Genomic DNA, 25,117 nt, shown 5'->3' on the forward strand with positions numbered 1-25,117 from the left:
ACCTGAAATTGGATTAAATAATTAATCAGAGTCAGATATCCATTAGCCTTTATAACTTATTACTTAACCATAAAATTTCTTATCTTATTTGACCAGTCCACATAGATTTAATCCAAAAGCAAATGTTGAATTGTATTCAAGCCATTGGGATCTTTTGGATTATAAAGTGACTTTTCGATCAAGCTCAACACAGTCAATTAAAACAAAAACCAAATGGATCCATTTGAGTACCTTTCCATGAAACATTTGGGTTTCTTCGACCAATGACCCTGTTGTAAAAATGGCTTGGTCAGATTCATTATTGAAAATGGAATCAAATTAATTTAGTAATGTAATCTTCACCTACCAAATATGTCCAAATAACTTTCGGAATTGACAAAGCTTCAAATCGAATGCATTAATCACCAGATCTATCTTAAGTTTGTCAAACATGGATTTGGGTCCATAAAACCATAATTCAAGTAGTCTAAATCTATTACCATGTCTTTGTTTTAGTCCGTGAGGTAGCGAACTCTTCGCCCGGCATGAATTACTCAGCAGGTCATTCTCACATGTATGTAACTTTAACTTCACTCATGGAAACATGCACAATCGCATAGGCTGCAACCACAACTGTGTCTCGTCGCATTAGGGATGTTGATTGATCGGATCGATGTTCCCTTTGCCACATCATACTTGTTGGATATTTACATATTGGAAATTGAATATAAATCCGAAAAAAAAAAAAGAAACTAATACCACATACCAGTTTGATTTTTTTAATTCGCAATCTGAATCCTGTCCACATTTCAATTTAATTCGGACTTTCAAATACACAACTGATTCAAACTGCATTTTGATATGTCAAGAACCGTCTTTCAAAATGTATAGATATTGGATATGGAATATTTCCAGGTCGAACCGTATATTTGTTTTAAAATCAAACCAAAATCCGAATCTTATCAGATGTCAATTCTTACATCCCGACCTGATCCATGTTCAACTTGTTTTAAGTAGTTTGATGAAACGTCCCTTCCAAATCCTTGACGTCTCCGGTGGCATGGAGTTGGACAAATTGAATGTTTAGTGTCAGATAAGAAATCGCTGTACGTGTAAAACTTAGTAGGCAAATTGCTTTGGTTGGAAACTGACTTCCAAGAAAATTTTTCTCCAACTAGTTGACTAGTGACATGTGAATTCGAAGTAATGTCGTGTATTAACATAGTTTTCTCGATGCTTACATATTTAATAGCAAGTATGAAATAAAATTAGGATGATGGTTTGTCGACTATTTGAACGCACTTTTTTGCTAATATGTCGAACACAACTACGAGTCTGCGGTTTTAGAAAGCATGTAGGCTGACTGAGGTCTGAGGTAACCATCGATGCCACGTACATGAGCCCAGGATCGTCCCAACAGAGAGTGTGGCAGCCGATATTCCATAATTGCGCAAAATATAGCAACAAAAAAAAAGTGCAATTTGTAAATATTTTTAAAAAAAAGAGAGAAAATACTGTAACTTTTTAAAAATTAAAAAAAAATAACAATAAAGGAAAGATACAATAAATGAGAAACTAATAACACAAACATAAAAACATAAATAAAACATGTTAAAAAATGTTTTTTTCTGTTTTTAATGTTTAAAAAAAACGTATTTTTTTTAGTTTTAAAAGACCAGTTAATTTATCGTGTTTTTTTTACTTTTTTAAAAAAAAAACACGTTTTCTGGAGAGCTCGATGATGACAGCGTTTGGTAAAAACAGAAAAAAAAAGTTCAACTTTTTGATCAGGCTAGAGTATTTTGGTAAACTATAGGTGGTTTTCATTAAGCAAACCAAGTATTGATTCTTAAAAAACCAATGAACCGAACACGTGTCATGTGTGACAACTTTAGCAAAAAATAAAAAATAAAAATAAAACAAAAAGGTTTTACATATAGAATTCTAGCAAGTAGTTTTATGGAGCCGCGCGGCTGTGTGTATTTACGTATGTAACGGTATTTATAATGCCCAAGGCATTGTGTGACTTTTTCCAAAAAGTTGATTTATGAATTAAACCATGTAAATGATCAAGATATTTCCAAATCTATAGTATTAGAAAATTCTCATAAACTGATATACAAATTGAATTTTATACAATCATTTTATTGACAATCTTAATTTTGTCAATTGAAAAAATCCAATCTATGCGTTAGATTTTCATATTCTTTTTGAATCATATAAGTTTGATGAAATTGAGTTCGCACATTTGGATTCATCAAGGACAGATACGAGATACAATAAATATCACAGAACGCTAAAGGGTGTCAAATACATGGAATCTAAAAAAATGACGTAACATTAAAGTCCTATCTGGAGATAAAGAAATTGGGAACTCTTGATGAACTCACACAGTATCTTGGCATGTATCCATGCCTCGATAGCTTGAATAAATTCGCAAATTTTTATTCCATTTTTTCTGGGCATGCGGTGAATGCATCCAAGCAACCACAGAATCCCACCCACTGATTCTGGAGACTTGGCTCCACAGGCCAAAAGATCAAAATGATCAGCTGCTAGCAGAAGGGCAATCTAGCGGATGAAAAGTTCTTGGGGCGTGAAAAAGAAGAGAAGAAAATCTAGAGAGAGAAATGTGTGGTGTAGACATCAACTCACATCTTATCTGCTATCTCCCCTCCTCTCACCACAAACACTCATCTCCGCGTCCTTACCTCAAGGAGCATGGATCCCAGTTATAATATATGCCATTTTGTGGTCACCCATCACTCTAGCAGTCGAGCTTGCAGCCATGGCTACTCATGCAGCTCTTGCTTCCTCCAGGATCCCCGCCAACAACACCAGGCTATGCAGCAGCAAGGCCACGCACCCCAACATCCACAGCCTCCCTTCCTTCTCTAAGGTCTCACCGTGCTCTTCCCTTACTAACTCTTAATTTGCTTTAGGTCCCATTCTTGTTCTTCTGCTTTCATGCTGCTTGTTCAAACTGATCATCATCGTGATTAATCGCCATTTTCTTTTTGAAACAGAGACTGGATGTGGCCGATTTTGCCGGATTGAGATCGAGCTCCTGCATTACCTATGCTAGCCATGCTAGAGAATCGACATTCTTCGATGTCTTGGCTGCTCAGCTCGCACCGAAGGTAATGAGTTTGCAATTCTCCCTCTTTTGGTTATAGACGTGTTGTGGTCAAGCGTGCTACAAGCATGAGGCAGAACAATGAGTTCAATTCACTTTCCTGAAAAGATTAAGAGCTTGATACTCCTGAATTCGCTTCTGCCTGAACGTCAAGGTCTTCAGACTGTTGATTTACTGACCATAGTTTAAAAAATTAAACGGCGGCGCCTAAAATTTCCAAGGATCTTGGAGTATATCATTCTTTCTATGGTTTTTCAGAATGCGAAAGTCCACAAACAATATAAATTGTGCAAAGATATATTTAAGCTTTAAACCGACACACCCACTTCTTTTTCTTTTTGCCTTCTTTCCTGAAAAAGAAACAGAGATACTTGTCCATTTGCTTAGCACAACCGACAGTTTCTCATAAGATTCTTCTTTGAATGGCTACGACTGCAGGTTGCAGGGTCAACTGTCAACAAAGGGCAGACAGTGGCGAAGCTCAAGGTGGCCATCAATGGCTTCGGACGCATCGGTCGGAACTTCCTCCGGTGCTGGCACGGCCGGAAGGATTCCCCACTCGACGTTGTGGTCGTCAACGACAGTGGTGGCGTCAAGAACGTAAGTTGCCGATTAAACTCTTCATCTGAATTACCTACCATTCCTGTTTTCTTTCCTTGTACTGATTTTCCTGTATTTTTTCTCATACCATGTTCGAAAGGTAAAGAAAATAACTGGTTTTTTCTTGAAGAACTAGTTGAACAAAACCAAGATATTGCAAACGATAGTCTCTGTTTTTTCAAGTCATGTTTAATTTGGATCCGATGGCCCATGGATCTGAGGTGCTACGATCTAAGTCTATAGTCCCTCCAGCCCCTTGTCCTGTTCTCAAAAATATTTTTTTAAAGAAAGCAAAGGAAAAAAGTACCCTTTCTGTTTTTCTTTTTCACGATGACGAGGGGCATACAGATTGCAGGGTACTCTGCCCCTTTTGATCATATAATGACATGGGCTATGTTTGGTCCGACATTCTGTAAAATCCTCAATGATTTCCGAATTAAAAGGCTGCCAATGTGGTAACAGTGAAATGTGTAACCTGTTTGAATGAGGTCAAAACCGGGCTGGACACAGGATTTTAGCATAAAAATTTGATACTGGAAACCTGTTTAGACTCTACGCGCATGAGCTTACTGGTTGCTTGGTTCAGAAAAGTCATCTTTAACTGCGATGGGTGCAGGCGTCGCATCTGTTGAAGTATGACTCGATGTTGGGGACGTTCAAGGCCGATGTCAAAATTGTCGACAACGAGACCATCAGCGTCGATGGGAAGCCGATCAAGGTCGTCTCCAGCAGAGATCCACTGAAGTTACCCTGGGCAGAGATGGGTATCGATATAGTCATTGAGGTAAGCTTCCATGCATTTCTTGCCACAATATTAATGCAGACACTGTGTGTGTGCTGTGTGTCTGTAAAATGCTTGCTTATCTATTTGTTCACCAGCGAATTAATATAGGAAGTGATTATTTGAATGCAGGGGACTGGTGTTTTTGTTGATGGTCCTGGAGCAGGCAAGCACATTCAAGCTGGAGCTAAGAAGGTTATAATAACAGCTCCAGCAAAAGGGGCTGACATCCCAACATATGTTGTGGGTGTTAATGAAGGAGATTACTATCATGAAGTGGCCAACATTGTAAGGTAATTCTCACTCTGTCCTCGAAATAGTACTCGAAGGCTGTATTATATCGTTAACTGCCAAAGGTGCCTTGACAACTACGGCTCATGTATCTGGAGGTTATGAATTCCTTGAAGTTTTGGTATCTTCTATGAATATTCTAATACAGATCATAATTTAGAAGTGCTAGGATTTCCTGAGCATTCAACATTTCTACTGAAAGCAGGAAATAAGAAGATTCCGCCGATTATTCTAATGAAGTTGGGTTGCCTTATTTGCGCTTGGAAACATACCATCCATATAATCTTCTGTCAGTGAAGTTCGTGATGTTGTTCCTCCGGATAATTAGTCATGGACATGGATGCAGTTTTTTTTTTTTTTTTCGAAGTTTGAAATTGACATGTCTTTATGAACTCAAAAGAATGCAGTGATGTATGAAATCTCGTTTGCAGTTTTCGGACAGGGATTTTTGTCTTACTCTGACTCCAAGAGATTGCTATTTTTTTGTCTATAAGTGCATAAAATTGCCTTCCCGTCTTCTTTTTCTTAAATATCTAAGGAGCTAATTACTGGATAAATTCTTGCAGCAACGCTTCATGCACCACAAATTGCCTTGCTCCATTCGTGAAGATCTTGGACGAGGAGTTTGGTACGTCATTGATCCTAAACCTCTCTCTCTCTCTCTCTCACACACACACACACACACAGAGCTATTCATTTACAGTAGACAGTAGTTGTCTCGTGAAGGCAATAAGAACATAATTGGAAACTGTGTTCTTTTCCAGGTATTGTCAAGGGAACCATGACAACTACTCATTCTTATACTGGCGACCAAGTATGGACTAATTTGCTCGTCTCCTACCCACATTTTTGCCTATGATAACTTCTTTTCTACACTGAAAAATGCCGTAAAACTTACCAGGCTTTTGCTTTCTATGTGTCAAGGGATAAAAACTCTCCGTTTTTCACTTTGATCCTTGATCTTCATTAAGAACTTCTCTAATCTACGAAGTTGGTCATAATTTTCTTGTGAACTATTTTTATGATTACAGAGGCTACTTGATGCATCACACCGTGACTTGAGGAGAGCAAGAGCAGCAGCACTCAACATAGTGCCCACAAGCACTGGTGCAGCCAAGGCAGTCTCACTTGTGCTGCCTAAACTCAAAGGAAAGCTCAACGGCATAGCCCTCAGGGTCCCTACACCAAACGTCTCTGTTGTGGATCTTGTTATCAATGTAGAGAAAAAGGGCATCACTGCTGAGGATGTTAATGCTGCATTTAGAGCTGCTGCTAGCGGACCACTCAAAGGCATTCTTGATGTATGTGATGTGCCGCTCGTGTCCGTCGATTTCCGATGTTCGGATGTGTCTTCTACCATCGACTCATCCCTGACCATGGTAATGGGTGATGATATGGTGAAAGTGGTTGCTTGGTATGACAATGAATGGGGTTACAGGTTAGTCTTTCCTTCTACGGCTGGCCAGCCCAAGGTTTCTTTCGGCAATCCTCTTATTGCAGAGAAATGCACATGAAAGGATATTAGGCCTCAAAACTATAAATTTTTTTATGTGAATATGAAACTTGATCAAACGCATAAACATTTAGTTGCTAATTGCCTGCTTCTGTAGTGCTGAAAACTAGGGTAGTAACTTGATTTTCAGCATGGATTAGAAATTCCTTAAAGGAAAAACCATGGTAAGCTTTTCATGTGAAAATTAGGTTATTTAATGAAGGTTGTGCTGGCAAGATTGTTGAGAAAGCTCGAAATTCATCTATAACATGACCATGTTTCTTACAAAGTTATACTGATTTATATACTTAGAGAATCGGAAGAAGTTCCACACGGAAATAAATCCGTATAACCTGAAGAATTACCCAGTTTATGGACAACATTTTTACCTGTTGCCCCAGCATTTTCATTGGCTTGTGCCTTTGTGGTCAATGTGCTCTTGAACTGTGACAATTGTTCTGCGTATTAACATGGTACAGATATATTAATCTAACGTTATTCATGTTCAGAGGCTGTTTTAAATTGGGATCGACCTTCCAGATAGTTACCTGCTTGGAACATATCGTGCTTTATCATGAACTTCTGTAATAATACTTTGGTTTTGGATTCTTCTAAAATACACATTTTTCTACATGTTGCCACTCAAAATTTTAATATCGTGAACTTTTTCATTACGAATCCTTATTTTCCTCAATAATTAAATTTCTGGTATTCTTGTGAGTCATCACATTTCAGATTATGCCAAACATATCCTAGGTGGTAGATTGAGCTATCTCAATTTGCTTGCAAGGACATTATCATGATTCGCTTTGTTGAAGAACTTAGTGAAGATATCAGTCAGTTGCAGGCGCCAATTCTGTGCGTGCCTGAATGTATCTCTGCAAGTGTCTCTAATGGCAATATCTGCACGGGGAACTTAATCTTTTAACGTAATTTATCTTGCAGCCAAAGAGTCGTCGACTTAGCGCATTTGGTAGCTGCCAAGTGGCCAGGGATAGAGCTGCCCAGCGGAGGAGACCCTCTGGAAGAGTACTGCAAGAAGGAGCCAGGAGACGAGGAATGCAAAGTCTATGAAGCCTGAAAATTTTCTTAGAAAACTTTTCTCCTCAGTTACTGGATAATGACATTTTACTCATTATTCTAAATGGACGAGGGTGGAAGTTTTTGTGCAGTTCTTGGAGGATATATCAAAGTTCTCCGTGTCCAATAAACGTTTGTGTTTTTTATTCAGGCACCAGAACAGGAGACCATGTTACCACTCTTGCCATGTTTTTCGTGGCCCTTTCATCTGCGCATGCATATGCAGTACAGTTCAATTTTCATCATGCAGTTGTGTTGAAATTGAAGTGGCTCAACATCATAAATCCATCTACTTTCTTTTGTTTCTTGCCTTATAGAATGTTCTTTTGGGCTGTCCATGTTGCCCTTTCCTTCCTTCTTTTGATGACGAGAAAATCTTTTTCATATTTTTTATGGTAAACATTTGCCACGCCATTTCTTGGCTGCCCTTCTACAGCTGCTTCTTCCAGGGTATAGTTTTGTTTTTACAGAAAGACAGTAGAAAACAATGAGATCCGCCCAGTTTCTTCACACAAACATCATAAAGTTTTGAAGATGCAAAACTTCTGCTAAGTTTCGCTTTTAGCTTATAAATTCATAGATTTTTGCCCGCACAATGCCTAATTTTTCAAAACAATCTGTATGAGGCAAATCTCATTTGCCATCAATCAAATAAATGATCACCCTATAACCTTAGTGTCTCCATTCCTTGCCAAGAAGAAGGTCTTGCTATTGGCAACACAGGTAATTGGAGATTGATTCTTGAATTAAGTTACTAAGAGAAAGGCCTCTCTACGAGGCTGCTCCCACTATGGGCGCCCCACAAGGGGTGGATGGATGAAAATCATGAAATACAGATCAACTGGCTTCATGTTTGTCTATATAGACCACATTTTATTATTTGGTCTTGCTAACTTTGTCATGTGGAAAGCACACGGCACCCAAATGAACGGCTCATGGTTGGCAGACATTCTTATTAGAAATAATTTCTCCTGCAACCTTTCGGAAGAAGAAGAGAAAATGTGAGCATTTTTGTCGATATCTCTCTGAAATTTTTCCAATTATACCACCACCTTATGGGTAAATGATAAATTAATCTTTACTTTAGGTTAACTCTTGTCAACTAAAATTGTTTTTGTTTCAACGAAATGACGGAAGTGCTCTGACAAACGAGTTAATAGAATGGCATGCAATTATTTTTGGATAGTGTAAGCCAATTGGCTAACATATGAATTACGGGTATCAAAAACTGCTACTGCTAAGTATGCCACCAAGCAGATGGTAAGAGGGAAGTGTGAGTGGTATTAAGTTGAAAACCGTAAATCAGGCTTCGACCTTATCATTCTATCGCCATAAGTGTCCTTAGTTTTATATTCATAAGACTTGGTAGATGAAGCTGACCCTCAAATTTTCTGGAAAAAGGTGCTGATCGTGGTTAGGCCCGCAAGAGGACGAACGTACCTAAAAATGCAAATGTTAAAGTTGGATTTTTCATTAAAATAAGGCAGAGATTTTCATCAAAAAATAAGGGCAAGCTTAATGTCTCAATTACTTAAAGTCATGGCTGAATTTTGGAAAAGAAACCTTCTGGTTGATTACTCTTTAACGATGTTGGTTGATTAATGAACTCCACGATAAACACATGCAAATAGAGGGGCATGAAAAACGTCATCATAAATTATATCAAACTATTGGAGACTAACAATGACGTGAAAGATAAAAAAGATGAGCTTTTCAGGTAAGAGTAATGAGTATCACACCACGAGCGCGAGCTGTAGTTCACCCCTACCCTCAGTTCCCCTTGCCCTTAATATCTAAGGTTATGTTGGTGCTTGGTGCCAAACTTCTATTGTATGGGAGGGTAGTATAATATAAACAAGGTTGATACCTATGTTACTCGAATCATTAACCTGCCACCTACCGGCTGCTAGTTGGAGCCAGTATGCTAAACTAGTGGTGGAGACATGTGAGCTGCTGCATGCATTTGTCCACATAGGTAAACATAAATTGATTATGTATGTACTAAATTATTAATACCTCAAGAACATTTTACTTTGTTTATACATTGGAATCAAATTTTAACATCTCGAGAAATAGTAACAGAGCAACAAAGATGAGATTCGATTGAACGGGATTTGCCTACATATGGCTTGACAGGGCCTAACTGAGACAAATGTGAAGAATTACGTACGGGAAAGACTGTCTGCGTTGTCGTGAGGACGGATACGATCGATGTTCACAATTCACACGTTTGAAAAAGTTCTGAGATTGTTTGATTCAGAGTTCCAACACAGGAATCGGGTCGGAATAATATCCGCGGTACAGTTACGCCCATTGTTGGAACGAATCCGTTGGCTTAGACGGGAAGGAATGGGAGCAGTCAATGGAAGGAAGAGGCAAGGGGGAGGGGGAGACGTTAGGCCTTCTTCCCTCCTCCCGCAATCCTTCCTTCTCCCTCCCATCTTAATTTAAACTTATTCCTTGCCTCTTTCTTCTTCGCCGATCTTCCCTCCTAAACTCTCGATTCCTCCCTCTTCTCCCTGTCTCTGATGGCGTGCTCTCTCGTTTTCTGTTCTCCCAAACTCATTCTTATATCCTCTCACTTCTTGTTGTCAACCTGTTTCGTTCGGTGCCGGATCTGTTGAATTTTAGTCTGAATCTGATGGCTCATTCCTTTTTAGCATTTTGGGCCATCAATCCAGCGTTCCTGCTGATCAATCTGCTGCTCTTCTGGATGTTCTTGCCCTTCGGGTGGGGAGAAGAGGGCCTTCCTTCTGTTGCACAGGCGGGCGGAGTCCCGGGGGTTCGTGGGGAGCCGTTGATTGAGCTCCCTGAGGCGGAAGGTGGCGTACTGCGTACCGGTGTGCGGTCCCTGTTGAACCATCCGCCGGGAAGGTGACTGGATTTCATTTGTTGGTTTAGCTTTTTTGTTGGATGTTCGAGGCATAATCCAGGAATGGGCAAGACTTCTTTAGTTTCTTCGTGGCGGAACTTTGGAAACTTATGTTGCCACCGGTTGGTGCTTCGAACTAAGTGGCATGATACTCTGGTTCCTGCATTTGGATTTTGTTGTTATTGTCCGGTGTGTATGCTGATCTGGTGCGGATTCAGATGGAGACCAAAGCTCATCATGGACATTCTACTGAGTCCACGGATTTTTTTGTTTATGAACGTCCCATGTTAAACCTGTGCTGCACTTCTACTCAACAAGTGCGGGCTCTCATGATCTTGTATCTTGGTGCCCATTCCTATTACTCGGAGTTTCTAACCTGTTTGTTTTTGTTGTCTTTTGGATTCTAGCAATTTGTGTGGTTGGATTCTGAATTGGTCTCCCCCTCTCTCTTTCTCTCTCTCTCTCTCTGGTTGTTTCTTTACCGAGCCATTTTTCTACTTACTATATCTTTTACCAGCCTCACTATCTAGTTTGCTAGATGTATTATCTTCCTTACTTTTCATTTTTCGATGTTTTAGTTATCGTTGAATTGGAGGTTGATACATATTTCTACCATCTGAACCCACTCTTCTCCCTCCTTTTTCCCGCTTTTGTTTCCTACTGGACACAGTCGAGATGAGACAGAGCTTGTTGCGCACGTCGATGGTGAAGTACATTTAGTTGATGTAGATTCTGGGCGATCTTACTGGTCATTCAAATCAGGACCTCCACTCACATCATCGTACCATAGGACCAATGATGGGAATGATTACACTTACTCCTACGGGCTTGGGGGGAAGTGTGGAACAGATGAGCTGCGTTCAAAAGATGACTTCTACATCTATTGTGGTGAAGATTGGGATCTCTATCTGTACTTCAAGAATTGTGGCAGCAGTGTGGGTTTGCAGTGATGCGTAGAATTTTTTTTTCATATTTTATTTTTTCCACCATGCTTATGCAGATGATGACCTCTTGAGGTATTTCTCTGTTTGCCTACAGAAACTCTCAGTGTCACCCGAAGAATTTGTGTCCATTATGCCGCACATATCAGATACTGGGGAGGTAACCATTGGGTCCAAAAAGACAACTGCTTCTCTTGTTAATGCGAGAAATGGGAAAGTCATATATAGGTATGGGTTGGACGACGATGATGGAAGTTGTGAGGTGATAGGAAAAGAACATGAAGAAAAACTAGATGGGCCCAGCAAGCTTATTGGCACTTCAATACGACCAAGCACTGTTCAACCTGTTAAGGCAATTTATTTCACGAGGACAGATTATTCCTTGACATCATATGCACCCAATAAGACCATTCTGTGGAATATGACTGTTTCTGAAATTGAAGCTGCTTTTCTTTGCTCAGATATGAAGGTTGCATACACTGGAAGTTCAGGGAATTCTGGGGATACGCTTAACTTTGAAGATGAGGATGGTCTCAAGAATCCAATAAAATGTCAAACAAGGATTTCAGTCAACCGTACACGTTCCCCTAAGGTTGTAAAGGATGGTGTGATTTACATCGGTCTTGACATAGTGCCACAAACCAAACTCTCTGTTCAACAATATTCTCTGGATGATTACATCAAGAAACTAAACACCCCTAGGGTATTGAAGGAAAATAGCATCATTTCTTATTTACTTGCAGCGACATGCTCCTTCAATCTGCCAACTGGGCAAGGAAATTTTTTAGCATTCTTGCCACCCTATGGTGATAAGGTAGAATTTGAGAACCCAGGTGAGCCTCATGGAGATGATGATTCTTCAAGAGCTATAACAATATATGAAACAAATGGTGCTGTTTCACAGAGTGATAAAAATTTTATTCTGCATATATCTGTACATTTTTTTCTTTCTATTGCAATATTCTTGATAATACTGGGAGTAGCATTTGTAAGCGTGAGGTACAATAGCAAGGAGCCAAATGTCGCAAAAAAGGGTTCCATAGGTTGCAAAAAGAGGAGGATGCGAAAAGTTGGTTATGTAAGAGATGCTCCAGTAGCTAGCCTACGTGGCCTACTTCCTCAAATAGAAAATGAACAAATAGAAAATGAAGAGGCTGAGGAACAGATGCACAATAAGGACTTGATGCTTCATGTTATTAAGGGGAATATAGGTAATGGACGTATGATTGGTAATCTTTTTATTCTTAATATAGAAATTGCCAAAGGAAGCAATGGTACGGTGGTCCTTGAGGGAACTTACAATGGCCGTCCTGCTGCAGTCAAGCGCCTTGTGCGTGCCCACAGTGGCATAGCTAACAAAGAAGTTGAAGCTCTTCTACAATCTGATAGTCATCCAAATATTGTCAGATGGTATGGCGTGGAATATGATACAGACTTTGTTTACCTTGCACTGGAGCGGTGCACTTGTAGCCTCAATGATTTAATTGAACTGCATACAGCTTTCTCACAAGATGGTTCTTTCTTACATAGCTCTATTTCTGACACTAAGAGTAATGATGATTCAGCGCTGAGTTCTATGAAAGATGTAGCAGATATTGTGTTGTGGAAAGACAATGGATATCCTTCAACTGAATTGTTGGGATTGATGAGGTTGGTTGAGAAGTTTCTTGCCTTTCTCTGTGTTTTTTTGTATGTCTGTTGTCCATTTATGTGGAATATAGGCTGTTTTCCTCTGTGGTAGGCTTGCTTTGGTTGATCTGATTTTATAATATCGTGTATACACAGACTCTGTCCTAGTCTTCAAAATCTTTTTTCTTGTATTGGTACACACTTTGCTGCCACATGATTCTCTCTTTTTGAAAATGTTATCTGAAGAGACTTTGCCTTTCTATTGTCCGTTTATTTTCCAGAAAGGTAGAGGAGATTGAGGTATCTTCTGCCTCTGGTTTTTATGATTTTTACAATGTTATGATGTTTTTTTCTGGATTTTTCCATATATTTTTCTGAAAGGATTTGCATTATTAGGTACTCACTCTTTCTGTTGTTATTTTGCTTTTCTTCAGGGGTATGATTGATGGGCTTGCCCATCTACATGACCTGAAAATTATACACCGTGACTTGAAGCCCCACAATGTACTGATAAGTTCTGGAAAGTCTGTATGTGCTAAACTGTCTGACATGGGAATAAGCAAACAGCTTTCTGATGGGAAATTTTCTCTAACAAATAATGCTACTGGTATGGATTCACACTGTGAGTTAATTATTTCTTTCCCATAGATCTGATAGCCTAACAGAACTAAAATCTGTCCTGTTATCTGTAGTGAACTTATTGTACTTTATTTCATGGCTTCCCAATCAAGTGCTATATGTGTTTCCAGGAAGTGGCAGCTCTGGTTGGCAAGCACCAGAACTCCTCCTTGGGAGATCTCAGACATTTGCAGTGGATTTGTTCAGTTTAGGCTGTGTTCTTTTCTTTTGTATCACTAAAGGCAAACACCCATTTGGGAAGTACTTTGAACGAGACACAAATATTGCAAACAATCGTCTTGATCTTTCTATGGTCGAATCTATTCCTGAAGCTGTTCATCTTTTCTCTCAGATGTTGCAATCAGAGCCACTGCTTAGGTAAGAATTACTTCATGTTCATCCAGCCCTGAATGTAGGTTCTGTTGCTCATCATTTTTTTTTTTTAAATCTACACTTAGTGAGTTTTAAAGTGAGATGCTCCTTATTTCAGACCTAAGGCACATGAAGTCTTGCAGCATCCACTCTTCTGGAGCTCTGAGATACGTATGTCATTTCTTCGAGACAGTAGTGACAGGATAGAATTAGAGGACAGGGAGAAGCAATGTGATCTTTTGGAAGCAGTTGAACAGATTGGACCAGTAGTCTTTGGTGACAATTGGGATACTAAGTTTGACCCTATGTTTCTTGCAAGCATTGGTAGTCATAGACGTTACAATGTCAGGAGTACACGCCATCTTCTGAGACTTATCAGGAACAAATGGAATCATTATATAGAGTTCCCCAAAGAAGTGCAGGTATGTTGTGTTATGTTCACTTTTTTGCCTTTTTCAACCTAATGCTGCTAATTACTGCCTCTATTTCACTAGCGTTGTTTCAGAATTAACGACATGTGTGATCTTGGTCATCTGTAACTAGCCAAAAACATGTCTGCTGTTCTCTTCTTTTTTTCCTTCATTATCTGATAAATGAGATTTTGTTTAGTTGGCATGGCTGTCATCATTAGGTCTTTATTTTAGGCATTTATTGGTTATGTAGTAAATTGCTTCTCCTGTAGTATTCTTTTGTACTATATGTCCACGATGCTGGACATCGTGAGTTGTTTTTCCTTTTTATGTTCACTGGTTCTTGAATTCTGACACTTGGGGCGACTTTCTTCTTTCATATTTTGTGGTTCAGTACTGGGCAAAATTTGGTCTTCACAATATCGTTTGGCATTAATATTTGGACATTTTGATGAAGTGAAAAAAAGTTTTGTTACCTGAAAATGTTCACACACATAAGAATTTCTTATTCGGGTTCCAAGCTTTACTGTGAACCTAGTGAATAGTCTTAGCTGGGCGATTAGTTAGTGATAACTTATAGTCCACATCCATCTAGTTGGCTTGCCCGTGGTTAGAGACAGAGAAAGCTAGTTCATATAGTAGATAGATATATGCTACTTCCGATTTTGACAAATTGGGTGCAAGATGCATTCCCACATCAACAGTTCATCAATTTAATTTGATTTGTTAGATACCATTTCAGTTCCTGCAGCATAAACAATGTGAAAGCTGAAATTTATCCATACAGAAATTAAATGGAGAGGCTTATAAACTTATAAGTTGAAGGATTTCTTAAAGCTTTCGAGGTCATTCTGTCTCTACTTCTTTCTGCAATTTTTATGCTTTTCTGACCCAGTAAAAATGGACAGTAAAAACCTCCAATTTTCAACGACTTATGCTTCTCACGTAGCTGTAACTAAGATCCAGCTGTTTGTAGGAAGTTTCTGATCGTACTTGACAAGAGCACAAAATACAGGAGCAAAAGCTCTACCTGTGAGAGAAGATAGTCACTTTCTCGTTTATTGTTGCCTTCTAGAATGAGCAATATAATCTTCATCAAGTTAATTCATCCGTGAGAACCTGATTGACGGGTTACTGATGCTTTTTATGTGAAAGTGATGAAGTCTTGTTTTTCCCTGTTTGATGCAACAGGATTATCTTGGGAATATGCCAGATGGGTTTGATGATTACCTCACCAGTCGATTCCCAAATCTCTTGATTGAAGTTTATAAAGTTATATACAACTACTGCAGAGAGGAAAGGTACTTCATAAAGTACTTTAAAGGCAAGATTAGATAGTGGAGTCTCAATGAAGTGAAATACGAGCCTGTAGTTGTGGCTCAAACGAACGAGGGGAAGAGAAGTGTCCATGCTTGCTTTCAGCTGTATATCATGGCGTAAGGAGCTCGAGAAACGTGTGAATTCTGCTACGAGAACTGGTGCTTCAACAGAAAGGTATGCCTTGATGTACAAGTAGAATCCCTGCAGCATCGTGGAATTGTATGTAAGGAACCATCTGTACAGTTACGTGTATGTGTTCATGACCTCACAAAGTCATTCTAACAACAGGGGAATTGCATTCTTCCTCTCTTTTCTAAGGTTAAATCTGGGTTTGATTAATCCGAGGTCAAAATTTGAAAACTTTGGTGGGGCAGCTCTTTGATAGCAAGGTTTAAAAGACCGTCTGATTCTTGTTCGGGTGACACCAGGAACAGGATGCCTTGTTCCTGTGTCTCAGGAACGGTTGGGGCAGGACCGTGTTTGTTTACTGCAAAACGGACAGTCCATCAAACTGGATAATCTGTTCTTCGGCATATTGAGGGGGATTTGATAATGTGTATAGACTTATGTCACGTGGGTACGGGTACAGTGGTATGGGTTTGGACACGGCAATTTTGAAAATATTGAGCACGTGAATACGGTAAATTTTATATTTTAAAAAATGATAGAATGAAAAAAACCATTAACAGTTCACTTACAGTGGTATGGGTTCAGACGTAATTTTGAAAATATTGGGCACTTAAATACAGTAAATTTTATATTTTCAAAAATGATAGAATGAAAAAAAAACATTAATTGTTTACGAAAGTCTCAAACAAAAGGCTAACACTGATGTAAACGTGAAACAGTATTACAGACTTTTCTTGAGGTTCATTGTATCTGTTTCTGCAATAAGTGATAGTCTAAACACACACAAAAATGGAATTGGAACTTCAAATATCACTTGTATTTTTAAAATCGATATGTTTTTACAGTTCACTTTTAGAATCGTAAATTACAGTAGAATAATTGGAGACTGCGATAGACTCAAAAGCTGACTGCAGATAGACTCCAACAGAAAAATCATACAAAGTTATAAACAAAGCCATCATCTAAGCACCACACCTTATAACAATCAAAGCCACTGCAGATACGAACACGAATTCAATGAACGAACACATACATACTCAATAAAGGGTAAAAAGAAAGCCTTAGAGAGAGAGAGTGGTTTTCAGCAACATTCAACTAACATAATTCAAGAGCCGCAAGACTATAACTTGCATGTCCACAAAAATAAAGTCTGCTAAATCCATTATCCATAGAATTGAACAGGTGTTCAGGTTCAAGATCGACGGATTAACCGTCCAATCTTCAAACAAAAACATCTCCAAAATGGCAAATAAAAAAAAAAAACCTCAAATCAAGAAAATGAAACCCTAAGTTCTAATTTCGAAAAGAAAAAAAAAACATTTACTTGCCTGCCACGGTCGCCGGCCATAGCTGTACTGCAGAAACCGCTGATCAAGTGCAGAGCTCGACTTCAATTCGATATAAAATCAACGTTTTTTTTGGTTTAGATCGGATCTGACCCAGACCTGATCCAACCCATACCCACCCATTTGCCATACCCGGATGTACGTACCGGTGTACAGGAGTATGTACGTGGGTTGAATGTACATAAAGGTAGGTATGGACATGTATCCCTGCGTTTAGAATGCCAAAATTGCAGGACGTGAGAAAGTGCCCAGACGTTGGCCAACTTCCTGTTCTTTGGGTGTACAAACGGTAAATCCACCATCGATGCCCTTTCGGGTGCTTCCGACCACAGTCATGGATATGAGAAAAATTTCAAAGTATCACGACCTTAGGTCTGCAATGTAGAAAAAAGAATTTGATCGTGAAAAGTATTGTTTATCATGAATTCCAATAATGTCGAGCAAATATCTCAAAAGGATCTGATGGCTGCTTTTGCATTTCTGTTTAAAAATTTTTAAGTATGAACTTTTTTCTCTCTGTATTTCTTCCAAAGGCGTCCTCTTCTGTTTATTGTGTTTTTCATATTTTGGAGATTTTTGAAGTGCGAACAATTTTCAGTGTTTATTAAGAAGCTCGCTTCTTGCAAGTATCCAAATGAACGAGGTCAAATTAAGAGGCCTTTTTTTTTCTTCTTGCATCTTGTGGTCACTCCCTCACTGTTCATACGATTAATACTATGTCTTGTAAAGGATAAAAAAAATTTGCTTGCCTAGAAATATAGCAGCAATAAAACATCTCTATTGAAGTATGACCCATTCCTTTGATTCTGTTAAGGGCTATATATGAAGGGAAAAATTGTATACACTAAGGACCGTTGACAAGAATTTATGCAGATGCAAAAAATGCGTCTAATTAAGCTCTTCAACTTAGCTTTATTTGGAATAAAACTATGGAACTGCATTGAAGCATGATACGTAATGTAATGAGTCAACGGTTGAAAAAAAAAAGAGGGTGAAGTGAACCGACTCATTGGAGTTTGAACACGAGTACGACCGGCATCTTTTGGCCGCGACGAACGAAGCTTCTCAAAATCGCAAAGCCATCTATCTCAAAGCGCTTGTGGGCCTGTGGCCCATAATTTCTGACTCTTAATTTGCAGCTCAAGTTACAATTGACTGCTGCTCCAATGTAAACGCTTTGGAGGTCCATTTGAGGGATAAGCTAAACCTCCCTCGTCTCTTCCTCGACTTTCTTGTGAAAGAATCTAATAAATGGGAATGGAAGGTTAAGATAGATGGCGGGGAGAAGTGTGGGCAGCTGCCCTCACGGACTCTCATGCATCTGGCTCGAAGCTCTTACAACAACCACTGGCTGGATGTCACGATTTTGAAGAAAATAGAGGCGATATCAATAAGGAAACTCTTGATTAAGAAAGAAATGAGGAAAACAGAGGAAGTCAGCCTTACAATGCCAAAGAGGAAAACAGAGGAGTGAATGAAGAAACTCCAGCCAGCCGTGACAATGAAAACAGTAACGGCTGTAATCACTATAATGCCAACAAGGAAACACCAGCCCATCATGACGCTGGAGACAGTAACGATTGTAATCGTTACCATGAAAAGAAGGAAACATTGTCATCTGGCCAACCGTGTGAAGAAAGAAATACAAAGGCAATGGCTGGCCAGGCAGCTGTCAAACAGAGAGACACAACTCAACAAAGAAACAACGACTGTAAATCAGATACAGTTTCCTTCTGTAAAGATCGATATAGATCTTGTAATTCAGGAAATAATGATGCTTGTAATTATATTATAAATAGAAGAAAGAACCAGACATATCGTCACTAAGAACGATAGCTGCCCTTGTGGATGTAGGTGTGATTTTACACCGAACCACGTTATATCAGGCGTTAGTCCCTTAAATCTCTGTTTTTCTTTATGGTATCAGAGCAGGACAACCCTATGGCGCAGAGCAATTCTTCCTCAAGCATGGCGTCAGCTCCAAGCAAATACCCTTACCCATACAATCTGAACGTTGCCAACTTTGTGTCGATCAAGCTCAATCAAGGAAATTTTCTGCTTTGGCAAACACAGATGATGGGGCTCATCGAGAGCCAAGATATGACTGGTTTCCTAGACGGAGAATACCAGCCGCCCGCACAGTTCCTCACTGCCTCTGCTGAAAATACAGTCACAGGACTGAATCCCGACTATCTTGCTTGGCGAAAGTCGGATCGTCTTCTTAAAGGATGGATCACTGGGACTCTTGCGGAGGAAATCCTAGGCATTATCATCGGACAACAAACTGCCATGGAGGTATGGACCACTCTAACTCAGCATTTCGCTAATAAATCTAAGGAGCGAGAAATGTTTCTTATGCAAAAACTTCAAATGCATAAGAAAGGGAGCTCGTCCATTGATGAATATGTTCGCAGCTTCAAGAAAATTTCCGATGAGCTCGCTGCTATTGGAAAGCCTATTACAGACGAAACTAAAGTCTTTTGGCTCCTCACTGGCCTCAGAAAAGATTATGAATCTTTTCGAACAACCTTATTGACAACCATGCTGAAACCACCAGCACCCTCATATCTTGAGGTAGTTGCTCTTCTTCAAAATCATGAAACTATGAGGACGTTAGAAGAAGATTCTTCTAGCACTCACGTTGCTTTTTTCAGCCACCGTCAACCTAATCAAAGGTACAAGGGAAGCAAAAATCAAACCTTCAATTCTAAAGGACGTGGGTTTGTGCAAGCTAGCCAAAGTGGTTCATGGAACTCAGCCAACAAAAACAAAGATGGCAATATGAACCAATCAGCTCCAGAAAAAGGCATAATATGCCAAATATGCAGCAAAAGAAATCACACGGCTCTCAACTGCTGGCATAGGTTCAATCAAGTGTTTCAGTCACAGAAGGCCCCACAAGCTTTAACCATCACGAAAGCATCTGAAAATCAAGATCAACAATGGTTTCCTGACACCGGTGCATCGGCTCATGTGACGTCTAACGCAGGTATACTCAGTTCTCTATCTAAATATTATGGGACAGATAAAATTATGGTTGGAAATGGAGAAAAATTGGATATTACTCATATCGGGCAGGCTACTATAGCTAATGGGCAACAAAAACTGGTTCTTGATAATGTTTTAGTCGTCCCCAAGATCAAGAAAAACCTTATCTCTGTCAGTCAGTTAACGTCCGATCTTCCTTATGTTTTTGAATTTTCAACTAATGAATTTGCTGTGAAGGAAAAGATGACCAACAAAGTGATAATTACGGGGAAGAGGCATGAAGATCTTTATGCGGTTGAAAATAAGAGAGAAGGCAGCGACCAGATCCATGAAGTTCATTTCTCTACAAGATTTCAAGCAGCAACTAAAGAAGTTTGGCACCAACGTCTAGGTCACGTTCATCGTGAGGTAGTAAATTTTCTTTCAAATAAAAAGGCCATTCGTGTGACAGGCCATAGTTCTTTAAACAGCATATGTTCTAGTTGTCAAATGGCAAAAATGTGTCGTCTTCCTTTCTTACCAGTGGATGAGCATTGTGAAAAATTTCTTGATAAAGTTCATTGTGATTTATGGGGACCAGCCCCTGTTATTTCAGTTGCTAAATTTCGATTCTATGCTGTTTTCATTGATGAAGCCACCCGGTTTACTTGGTTCTATCCCTTGCGTTACAAATCTGAGTTATACCAAGTGTTTACGATTTTCCATAAATATGTTGAAAATCAGTTTGATACAAAAATTAAGACATTTCAAAGTGATGAAGGAGGTGAATTCAATAGTCTCAAACTTGCAGCGTATTTACAAGAACATGGTATACATCATCACAAAGCTTGTCCTAAAACGCCACCCCAAAATGGAATGGCAGAACGGCGTCACAGGACCATTGTCGAACTCGGTTTGGCAATGAAGTTCAATGCTAATATACCAGCTCGATATTGGGTTGAAACATTTTCCACTGCAGTTTGGCTTATTAATAGACTACCCACTCCTACATTGAAGATGAAATCTCCTTTTGAATTGGTTTTTGGAAAAAGCCCGTCTTACTCTTGCTTGCGGACATTTGGGACTAGATGTTTTCCATATCTCAGAGATTACGCTCTCAACAAACTTGAACCAAGATCCTTACCTTGTGTATTTTTGGGTTATAGTAATACACATAAGGGATACAAGTGCTTATATCCACCTACAGGGAAAATATATATTTCCCGACATGTTGTCTTTGATGAAAGTATCTTCCCTTATAAACAGCCTGGAGCACTCTTTTCTTCTACATCAACCAGCAACAGTGGGGCGACTTACAGTGATTGGATTGCATTAGATCAATGTTCAGATGGTAACAATGATAATTCATATCAAGTGGTTGATCATCATCTCTTGCATGATGGTTCATCAGACACTGCTTTTGTCCAAGAGCCGCCTAGCAGACACGACAATGTTTCAGCACAAGAGACACATGATATAGGTGCAAATGATCTACTCTCACCAAACAATGAGGCTGAAAGTCAACCGCCTACAGGACAACGGCCGTTCCAAGGAACCTCCAATATTCATTCAATGGTAACTCGGGCTAAGGTTGGTACCTTAAAACCAAACCCTAAGTATTTTTTGGCCTTAACGGTACCACTTGAACCCAAAACTGTTAAGCAGGCCTTTAAAGATCCAGGTTGGGTCGCTGCTATGAAAGAAGAGTTACGTGCCTTGGACCAATGCCACACTTGGACGTTGGTACCTCGCTAATCAGGTATGAACGTTGTTTCAACCCGATGGGTCTTTAAAACCAAACTCAAAAGTGATGGAACGGTTGAGCGACTCAAAGCTAGACTGGTTGCGCGCGGGTTCAACCAAGTGCCTGACATTGACTTTCTAGAAACCTTCTCTCTTGTTATAAAGCCAGCAACTATTAGAATTGTGCTTACTATAGCTCTTTCTCACAATTGGGATATTCGACAAATGGATGTCAAAAATGCCTTCTTGCATGGTGATTTGGATCAAACTGTATTTATTGAACAACCACCAGGATTTCTTGATGATCAAAAACCAAATTATGTGTGCCAGTTACACAAAGCTCTCTATGGTTTACGTCAAGCTCCCAGAGCATGGTACGATCGGTTTGGAACTTATCTTCTCTCAAAAGGTTTCTTCTCCAGCATCTCTGATTCCTCGCTATTTATCTATAAAGAAGGTCGTGGTGTCATACTTTTATTATTGTACGTCGACGATATCATATTAACTGGCAGCAACCCTATGCTACTTGAAGACTTCATTCGAGATATTAGCAAGGAGTTTTCTATGAAGGATCTTGGTTATCTTCATCACTTCCTTGGCATAGAAGTGATCAAATTTTCTGGAGGGCTCTTCCTCAATCAAAAGCGATATGCCTATAGCCTGCTGGAAAGAGCAAATATGACATCGTGCAAACCGGCCGTCACTCCCTTGGTTCAAAATTACAAAAATCTGGTTGATGACATACCTTTTTCCGATCCGACACTCTTTCGAAGCTTGGTGGGAGGCCTCCAATACCTCACGTTCACGCGGCCTGACATCTCCTTCGCTGTGAACTTTATCAGCCAATACATGCAATCACCCATGGTCAGTCACTTTCAACTACTTAAAAGACTCATTCGATATGTTAGTGGTTCCATTGATATCGGATGTCATATACATTCGCAAGCGCAACTCCAACTTCATGCCTTTTCTGACTCTGACTGGGCGGGATGCCAGGCAACACGTCGCTCAACTACTGGTTTTGTTACGTTTATTGGCACTAATCCTATTTCATGGACAGCAAAGAAGCAACCTACAGTGGCCAGATCTACCACCGAGGCTGAGTACCGATCAATGGCATCTGCTGCTGCCGAATTAACCTGGATTACATATATCCTCAAAGACATCGGACTCTATCTCCCAGAACCACCGGTCCTCTACTGTGACAACATGTCTGCACTTCAAGTCTCTATCAAACCGGTTTTTCACTCTCGCATGAAGCATGTCGAATTGGATTATCATTTTCTAAGGGAAAAGGTTGCACTCGGTCTTCTTACGACTCAATTTGTTCCAACGACCCAACAGGTGGCCGACATTTTCACCAAGGCTCTCTCTCGAACCACTTTTGAATTTTTAAGAGCCAAACTAGCGCTTTCCATACTGCCGCCTAGTTTGAGGGAGGCTGAAGAAAATAGAGGCGATATCAATAAGGAAACTCTTGATCAAGAAAGAAATGAGGAAAACAGAGGAAATCAGCCTTACAATGCCAAAGAGGAAAACAGAGGAGTGAATGAAGAAACTCCAACCAGCCGTGACAATGAAAACAGTAACGGCTGTAATCACTATAATGCCAATAAGGAAACACCAGCCCATCATGACGCTGGAGACAGTAACGATTGTAATCGTTACCATGAAAAGAAGGAAACATTGTCATCTGGCCAACCGTGTGAAGAAAGAAATACAAAGACAATGGCTGGCCAGGCAGCTGTCAAACAGAGAGACACAACTCAACAAAGAAACAACGACTGTAAATCAGATACAGTTTCCTTCTGTAAAGATCGATATAGATCTTGTAATTCAGGAAATAATGATGCTTGTAATTATATTATAAATAGAAGAAAGAACCAGGCATATCGTCACTAAGAACGATAGCTGCCCTTGTGGATGTAGGTGTGATTTTACACCGAACCACGTTATATCAGGCGTTAGTCCCTTAAATCTCTGTTTTTCTTTAGATTTATGATCTGAAATTTAAGTACTGGTGTATGGTGGATCCATCAGGTCAAGACAGATCGTATTTTCAGACCCTTGAAGAACAGAAAAAAAAAATACAAGTAAAGAACGATTCGGGGCTGTTCTCCGACAGCTTTCTGAAAATGATCGAAATCGACACCACCACCAACATTTTTTGACACAAATTGTTACCTTTTGCAACTTTTGACCGTATTTTTTCGAATGGAAATCTTACAAGAGTTTGTCAACGTGAGGAGTCAGCTGGCCCTTAGATTACATGGTTGACTCCAGATTCTTATGCTTATCCTCAGCCGCACTTATAATTCCGGCTGCCCATTGGCCTTACCTAACACATCTTTGCACCAAACCAGCGGACGCGTCAAGAACTCTCGCTATAAAGAGCTTCAGATCCTCATTCCATTTCAATTCATATCCCTACACATTAGCAGCCATGTCGTCGACGATCCTCACGTTGGGAATCCTTTTCTCGATCTTTACCGGCCTTGCCGGAGCGCAGCCCGCCTGGGTGAAAGACACAGACGGCCAGCCGCTCAAAGCAGGCACCTACTACTACGTACTACCAGCACAGAGCAGCAGCTTCGGTGGCCTGTACTCAGCCTCCCGCAACCGAGTACAGTGTCCACTTTACGTTACCCAGATAGACATGTCTACCGTAGATGGTGTGCCCGCCAGGTTTGCGCCGGTGAACGGCATGGACCTGGTTCCGCTGTCGACGGACCTGAACGTGGAGTCCTACAACTCAAACATATGCCCGGATCCGACCGTCTGGACATTGGCTCCGGTGGATAAGAAGACCCGTCAGACGTTTGTTAAGTACGGTGGGGTTGCCGGCAGTCCGGGCCGGGCCACATTGAGGAATTGGTTCAGGATAGAGGAGGAAGGTGAGCACTACAAGCTGGTTTTCTGTCCTGCGGTCTGCAAGACATGCCGGGTTCGGTGCGGAAACCTTGGCGTTTATCTTGCCCCGAATGATGTGCGCTGGCTGGTACTTGGAGGTGACACCTTGCCCGTCAAGTTCAAAAAGTCAGAAAAAAACTGATGTGATTATGTTCAAGACATCACTGGATCTGCTTCGATCCATGTCATCCTCTTTCTCAATGTTTCCTTGGACCGACGGTTTGGTTTGTTGTCTTTGAAGGCCGCCGCCGTTCGCTTTATAAGATCCAGCCCATAAATAAATGAAAGGTCCACTTGTTTTAACGAGCGGCAAAAGAATTATATATATATATATATATATATATATATATATATATATATATATATATATATATATATATATATATATTAGGGCCCGTTTGGATAATCGTTTTGCCTTTAAAACACCGTTCCAAATAAGTTTGGATGAAAACTCAGTTTCCAGAAAACACATTTCCTGTGTATCCTCAATCCCCCAAGTTT

The 25,117-nt window shown here is 40.0% G+C and overlaps 3 protein-coding genes across 4 annotated transcripts; all 3 read left to right on the forward strand.

Annotated features, from left to right (window-relative positions):
• The first annotated feature begins 2,603 nt into the window (after positions 1–2,603).
• LOC116261011 (glyceraldehyde-3-phosphate dehydrogenase B, chloroplastic-like) lies at positions 2,604–7,604 on the forward strand. The gene is made up of 9 exons (XM_031639583.2): positions 2,604–2,878; positions 3,006–3,119; positions 3,554–3,715; positions 4,332–4,499; positions 4,629–4,789; positions 5,354–5,415; positions 5,552–5,601; positions 5,819–6,225; positions 7,225–7,604. The coding sequence occupies exons 1-9, from the start codon at positions 2,768–2,770 to the stop codon at positions 7,358–7,360; spliced, it is 1,371 nt and encodes a 456-aa protein (XP_031495443.1). The 5' UTR covers positions 2,604–2,767; the 3' UTR covers positions 7,361–7,604.
• Positions 7,605–9,523: 1,919 nt separating this feature from the next.
• Positions 9,524–15,845, forward strand: LOC116260844 (serine/threonine-protein kinase/endoribonuclease IRE1b). 2 transcript variants are annotated; one of them, XM_031639361.2, is made up of 7 exons: positions 9,524–10,233; positions 10,902–11,166; positions 11,270–12,822; positions 13,236–13,408; positions 13,551–13,797; positions 13,910–14,213; positions 15,393–15,845. In XM_031639361.2, the coding sequence occupies exons 1-7, from the start codon at positions 10,001–10,003 to the stop codon at positions 15,537–15,539; spliced, it is 2,922 nt and encodes a 973-aa protein (XP_031495221.1). In that variant the 5' UTR covers positions 9,524–10,000; the 3' UTR covers positions 15,540–15,845. The 2 variants fall into 2 exon arrangements, with proteins under 2 accessions (XP_031495221.1, XP_031495222.1); XM_031639362.2 differs by lacking the exon at positions 10,902–11,166 and having other exon boundaries at positions 10,103–10,233.
• Positions 15,846–24,146: 8,301 nt separating this feature from the next.
• LOC116261414 (kunitz trypsin inhibitor 5-like) lies at positions 24,147–24,762 on the forward strand. The gene has a single exon (XM_031640150.1). The coding sequence runs from the start codon at positions 24,150–24,152 to the stop codon at positions 24,756–24,758; it is 609 nt and encodes a 202-aa protein (XP_031496010.1). The 5' UTR covers positions 24,147–24,149; the 3' UTR covers positions 24,759–24,762.
• The last annotated feature ends 355 nt before the right edge of the window (positions 24,763–25,117 follow it).

Source organism: Nymphaea colorata, chromosome 9 (genome assembly GCF_008831285.2).
Source record: "Nymphaea colorata isolate Beijing-Zhang1983 chromosome 9, ASM883128v2, whole genome shotgun sequence".
In the NCBI taxonomy this organism is placed as follows: domain Eukaryota; kingdom Viridiplantae; phylum Streptophyta; class Magnoliopsida; order Nymphaeales; family Nymphaeaceae; genus Nymphaea; species Nymphaea colorata.

Bases quoted from the DNA above. Each gene is read 5' to 3' on its own strand.
- LOC116261011 (XM_031639583.2), top strand. From the start codon at position 2,768: ATGGCTACTCATGCAGCTCTTGCTTCCTCCAGGATCCCCGCCAACAAC. The intron at 2,879-3,005 runs GTCTCACCGTGC...TTTTTGAAACAG, and splicing joins GCCTCCCTTCCTTCTCTAAG to AGACTGGATGTGGCCGATTT. The intron at 4,790-5,353 runs GTAATTCTCACT...AAATTCTTGCAG, and splicing joins GAAGTGGCCAACATTGTAAG to CAACGCTTCATGCACCACAA.
- LOC116260844 (XM_031639361.2), top strand. From the start codon at position 10,001: ATGGCTCATTCCTTTTTAGCATTTTGGGCCATCAATCCAGCGTTCCTG. The intron at 12,823-13,235 runs GTTGGTTGAGAA...GCTTTTCTTCAG, and splicing joins GAATTGTTGGGATTGATGAG to GGGTATGATTGATGGGCTTG. The intron at 13,798-13,909 runs GTAAGAATTACT...TCCTTATTTCAG, and splicing joins CAATCAGAGCCACTGCTTAG to ACCTAAGGCACATGAAGTCT.
- LOC116261414 (XM_031640150.1), top strand. From the start codon at position 24,150: ATGTCGTCGACGATCCTCACGTTGGGAATCCTTTTCTCGATCTTTACC.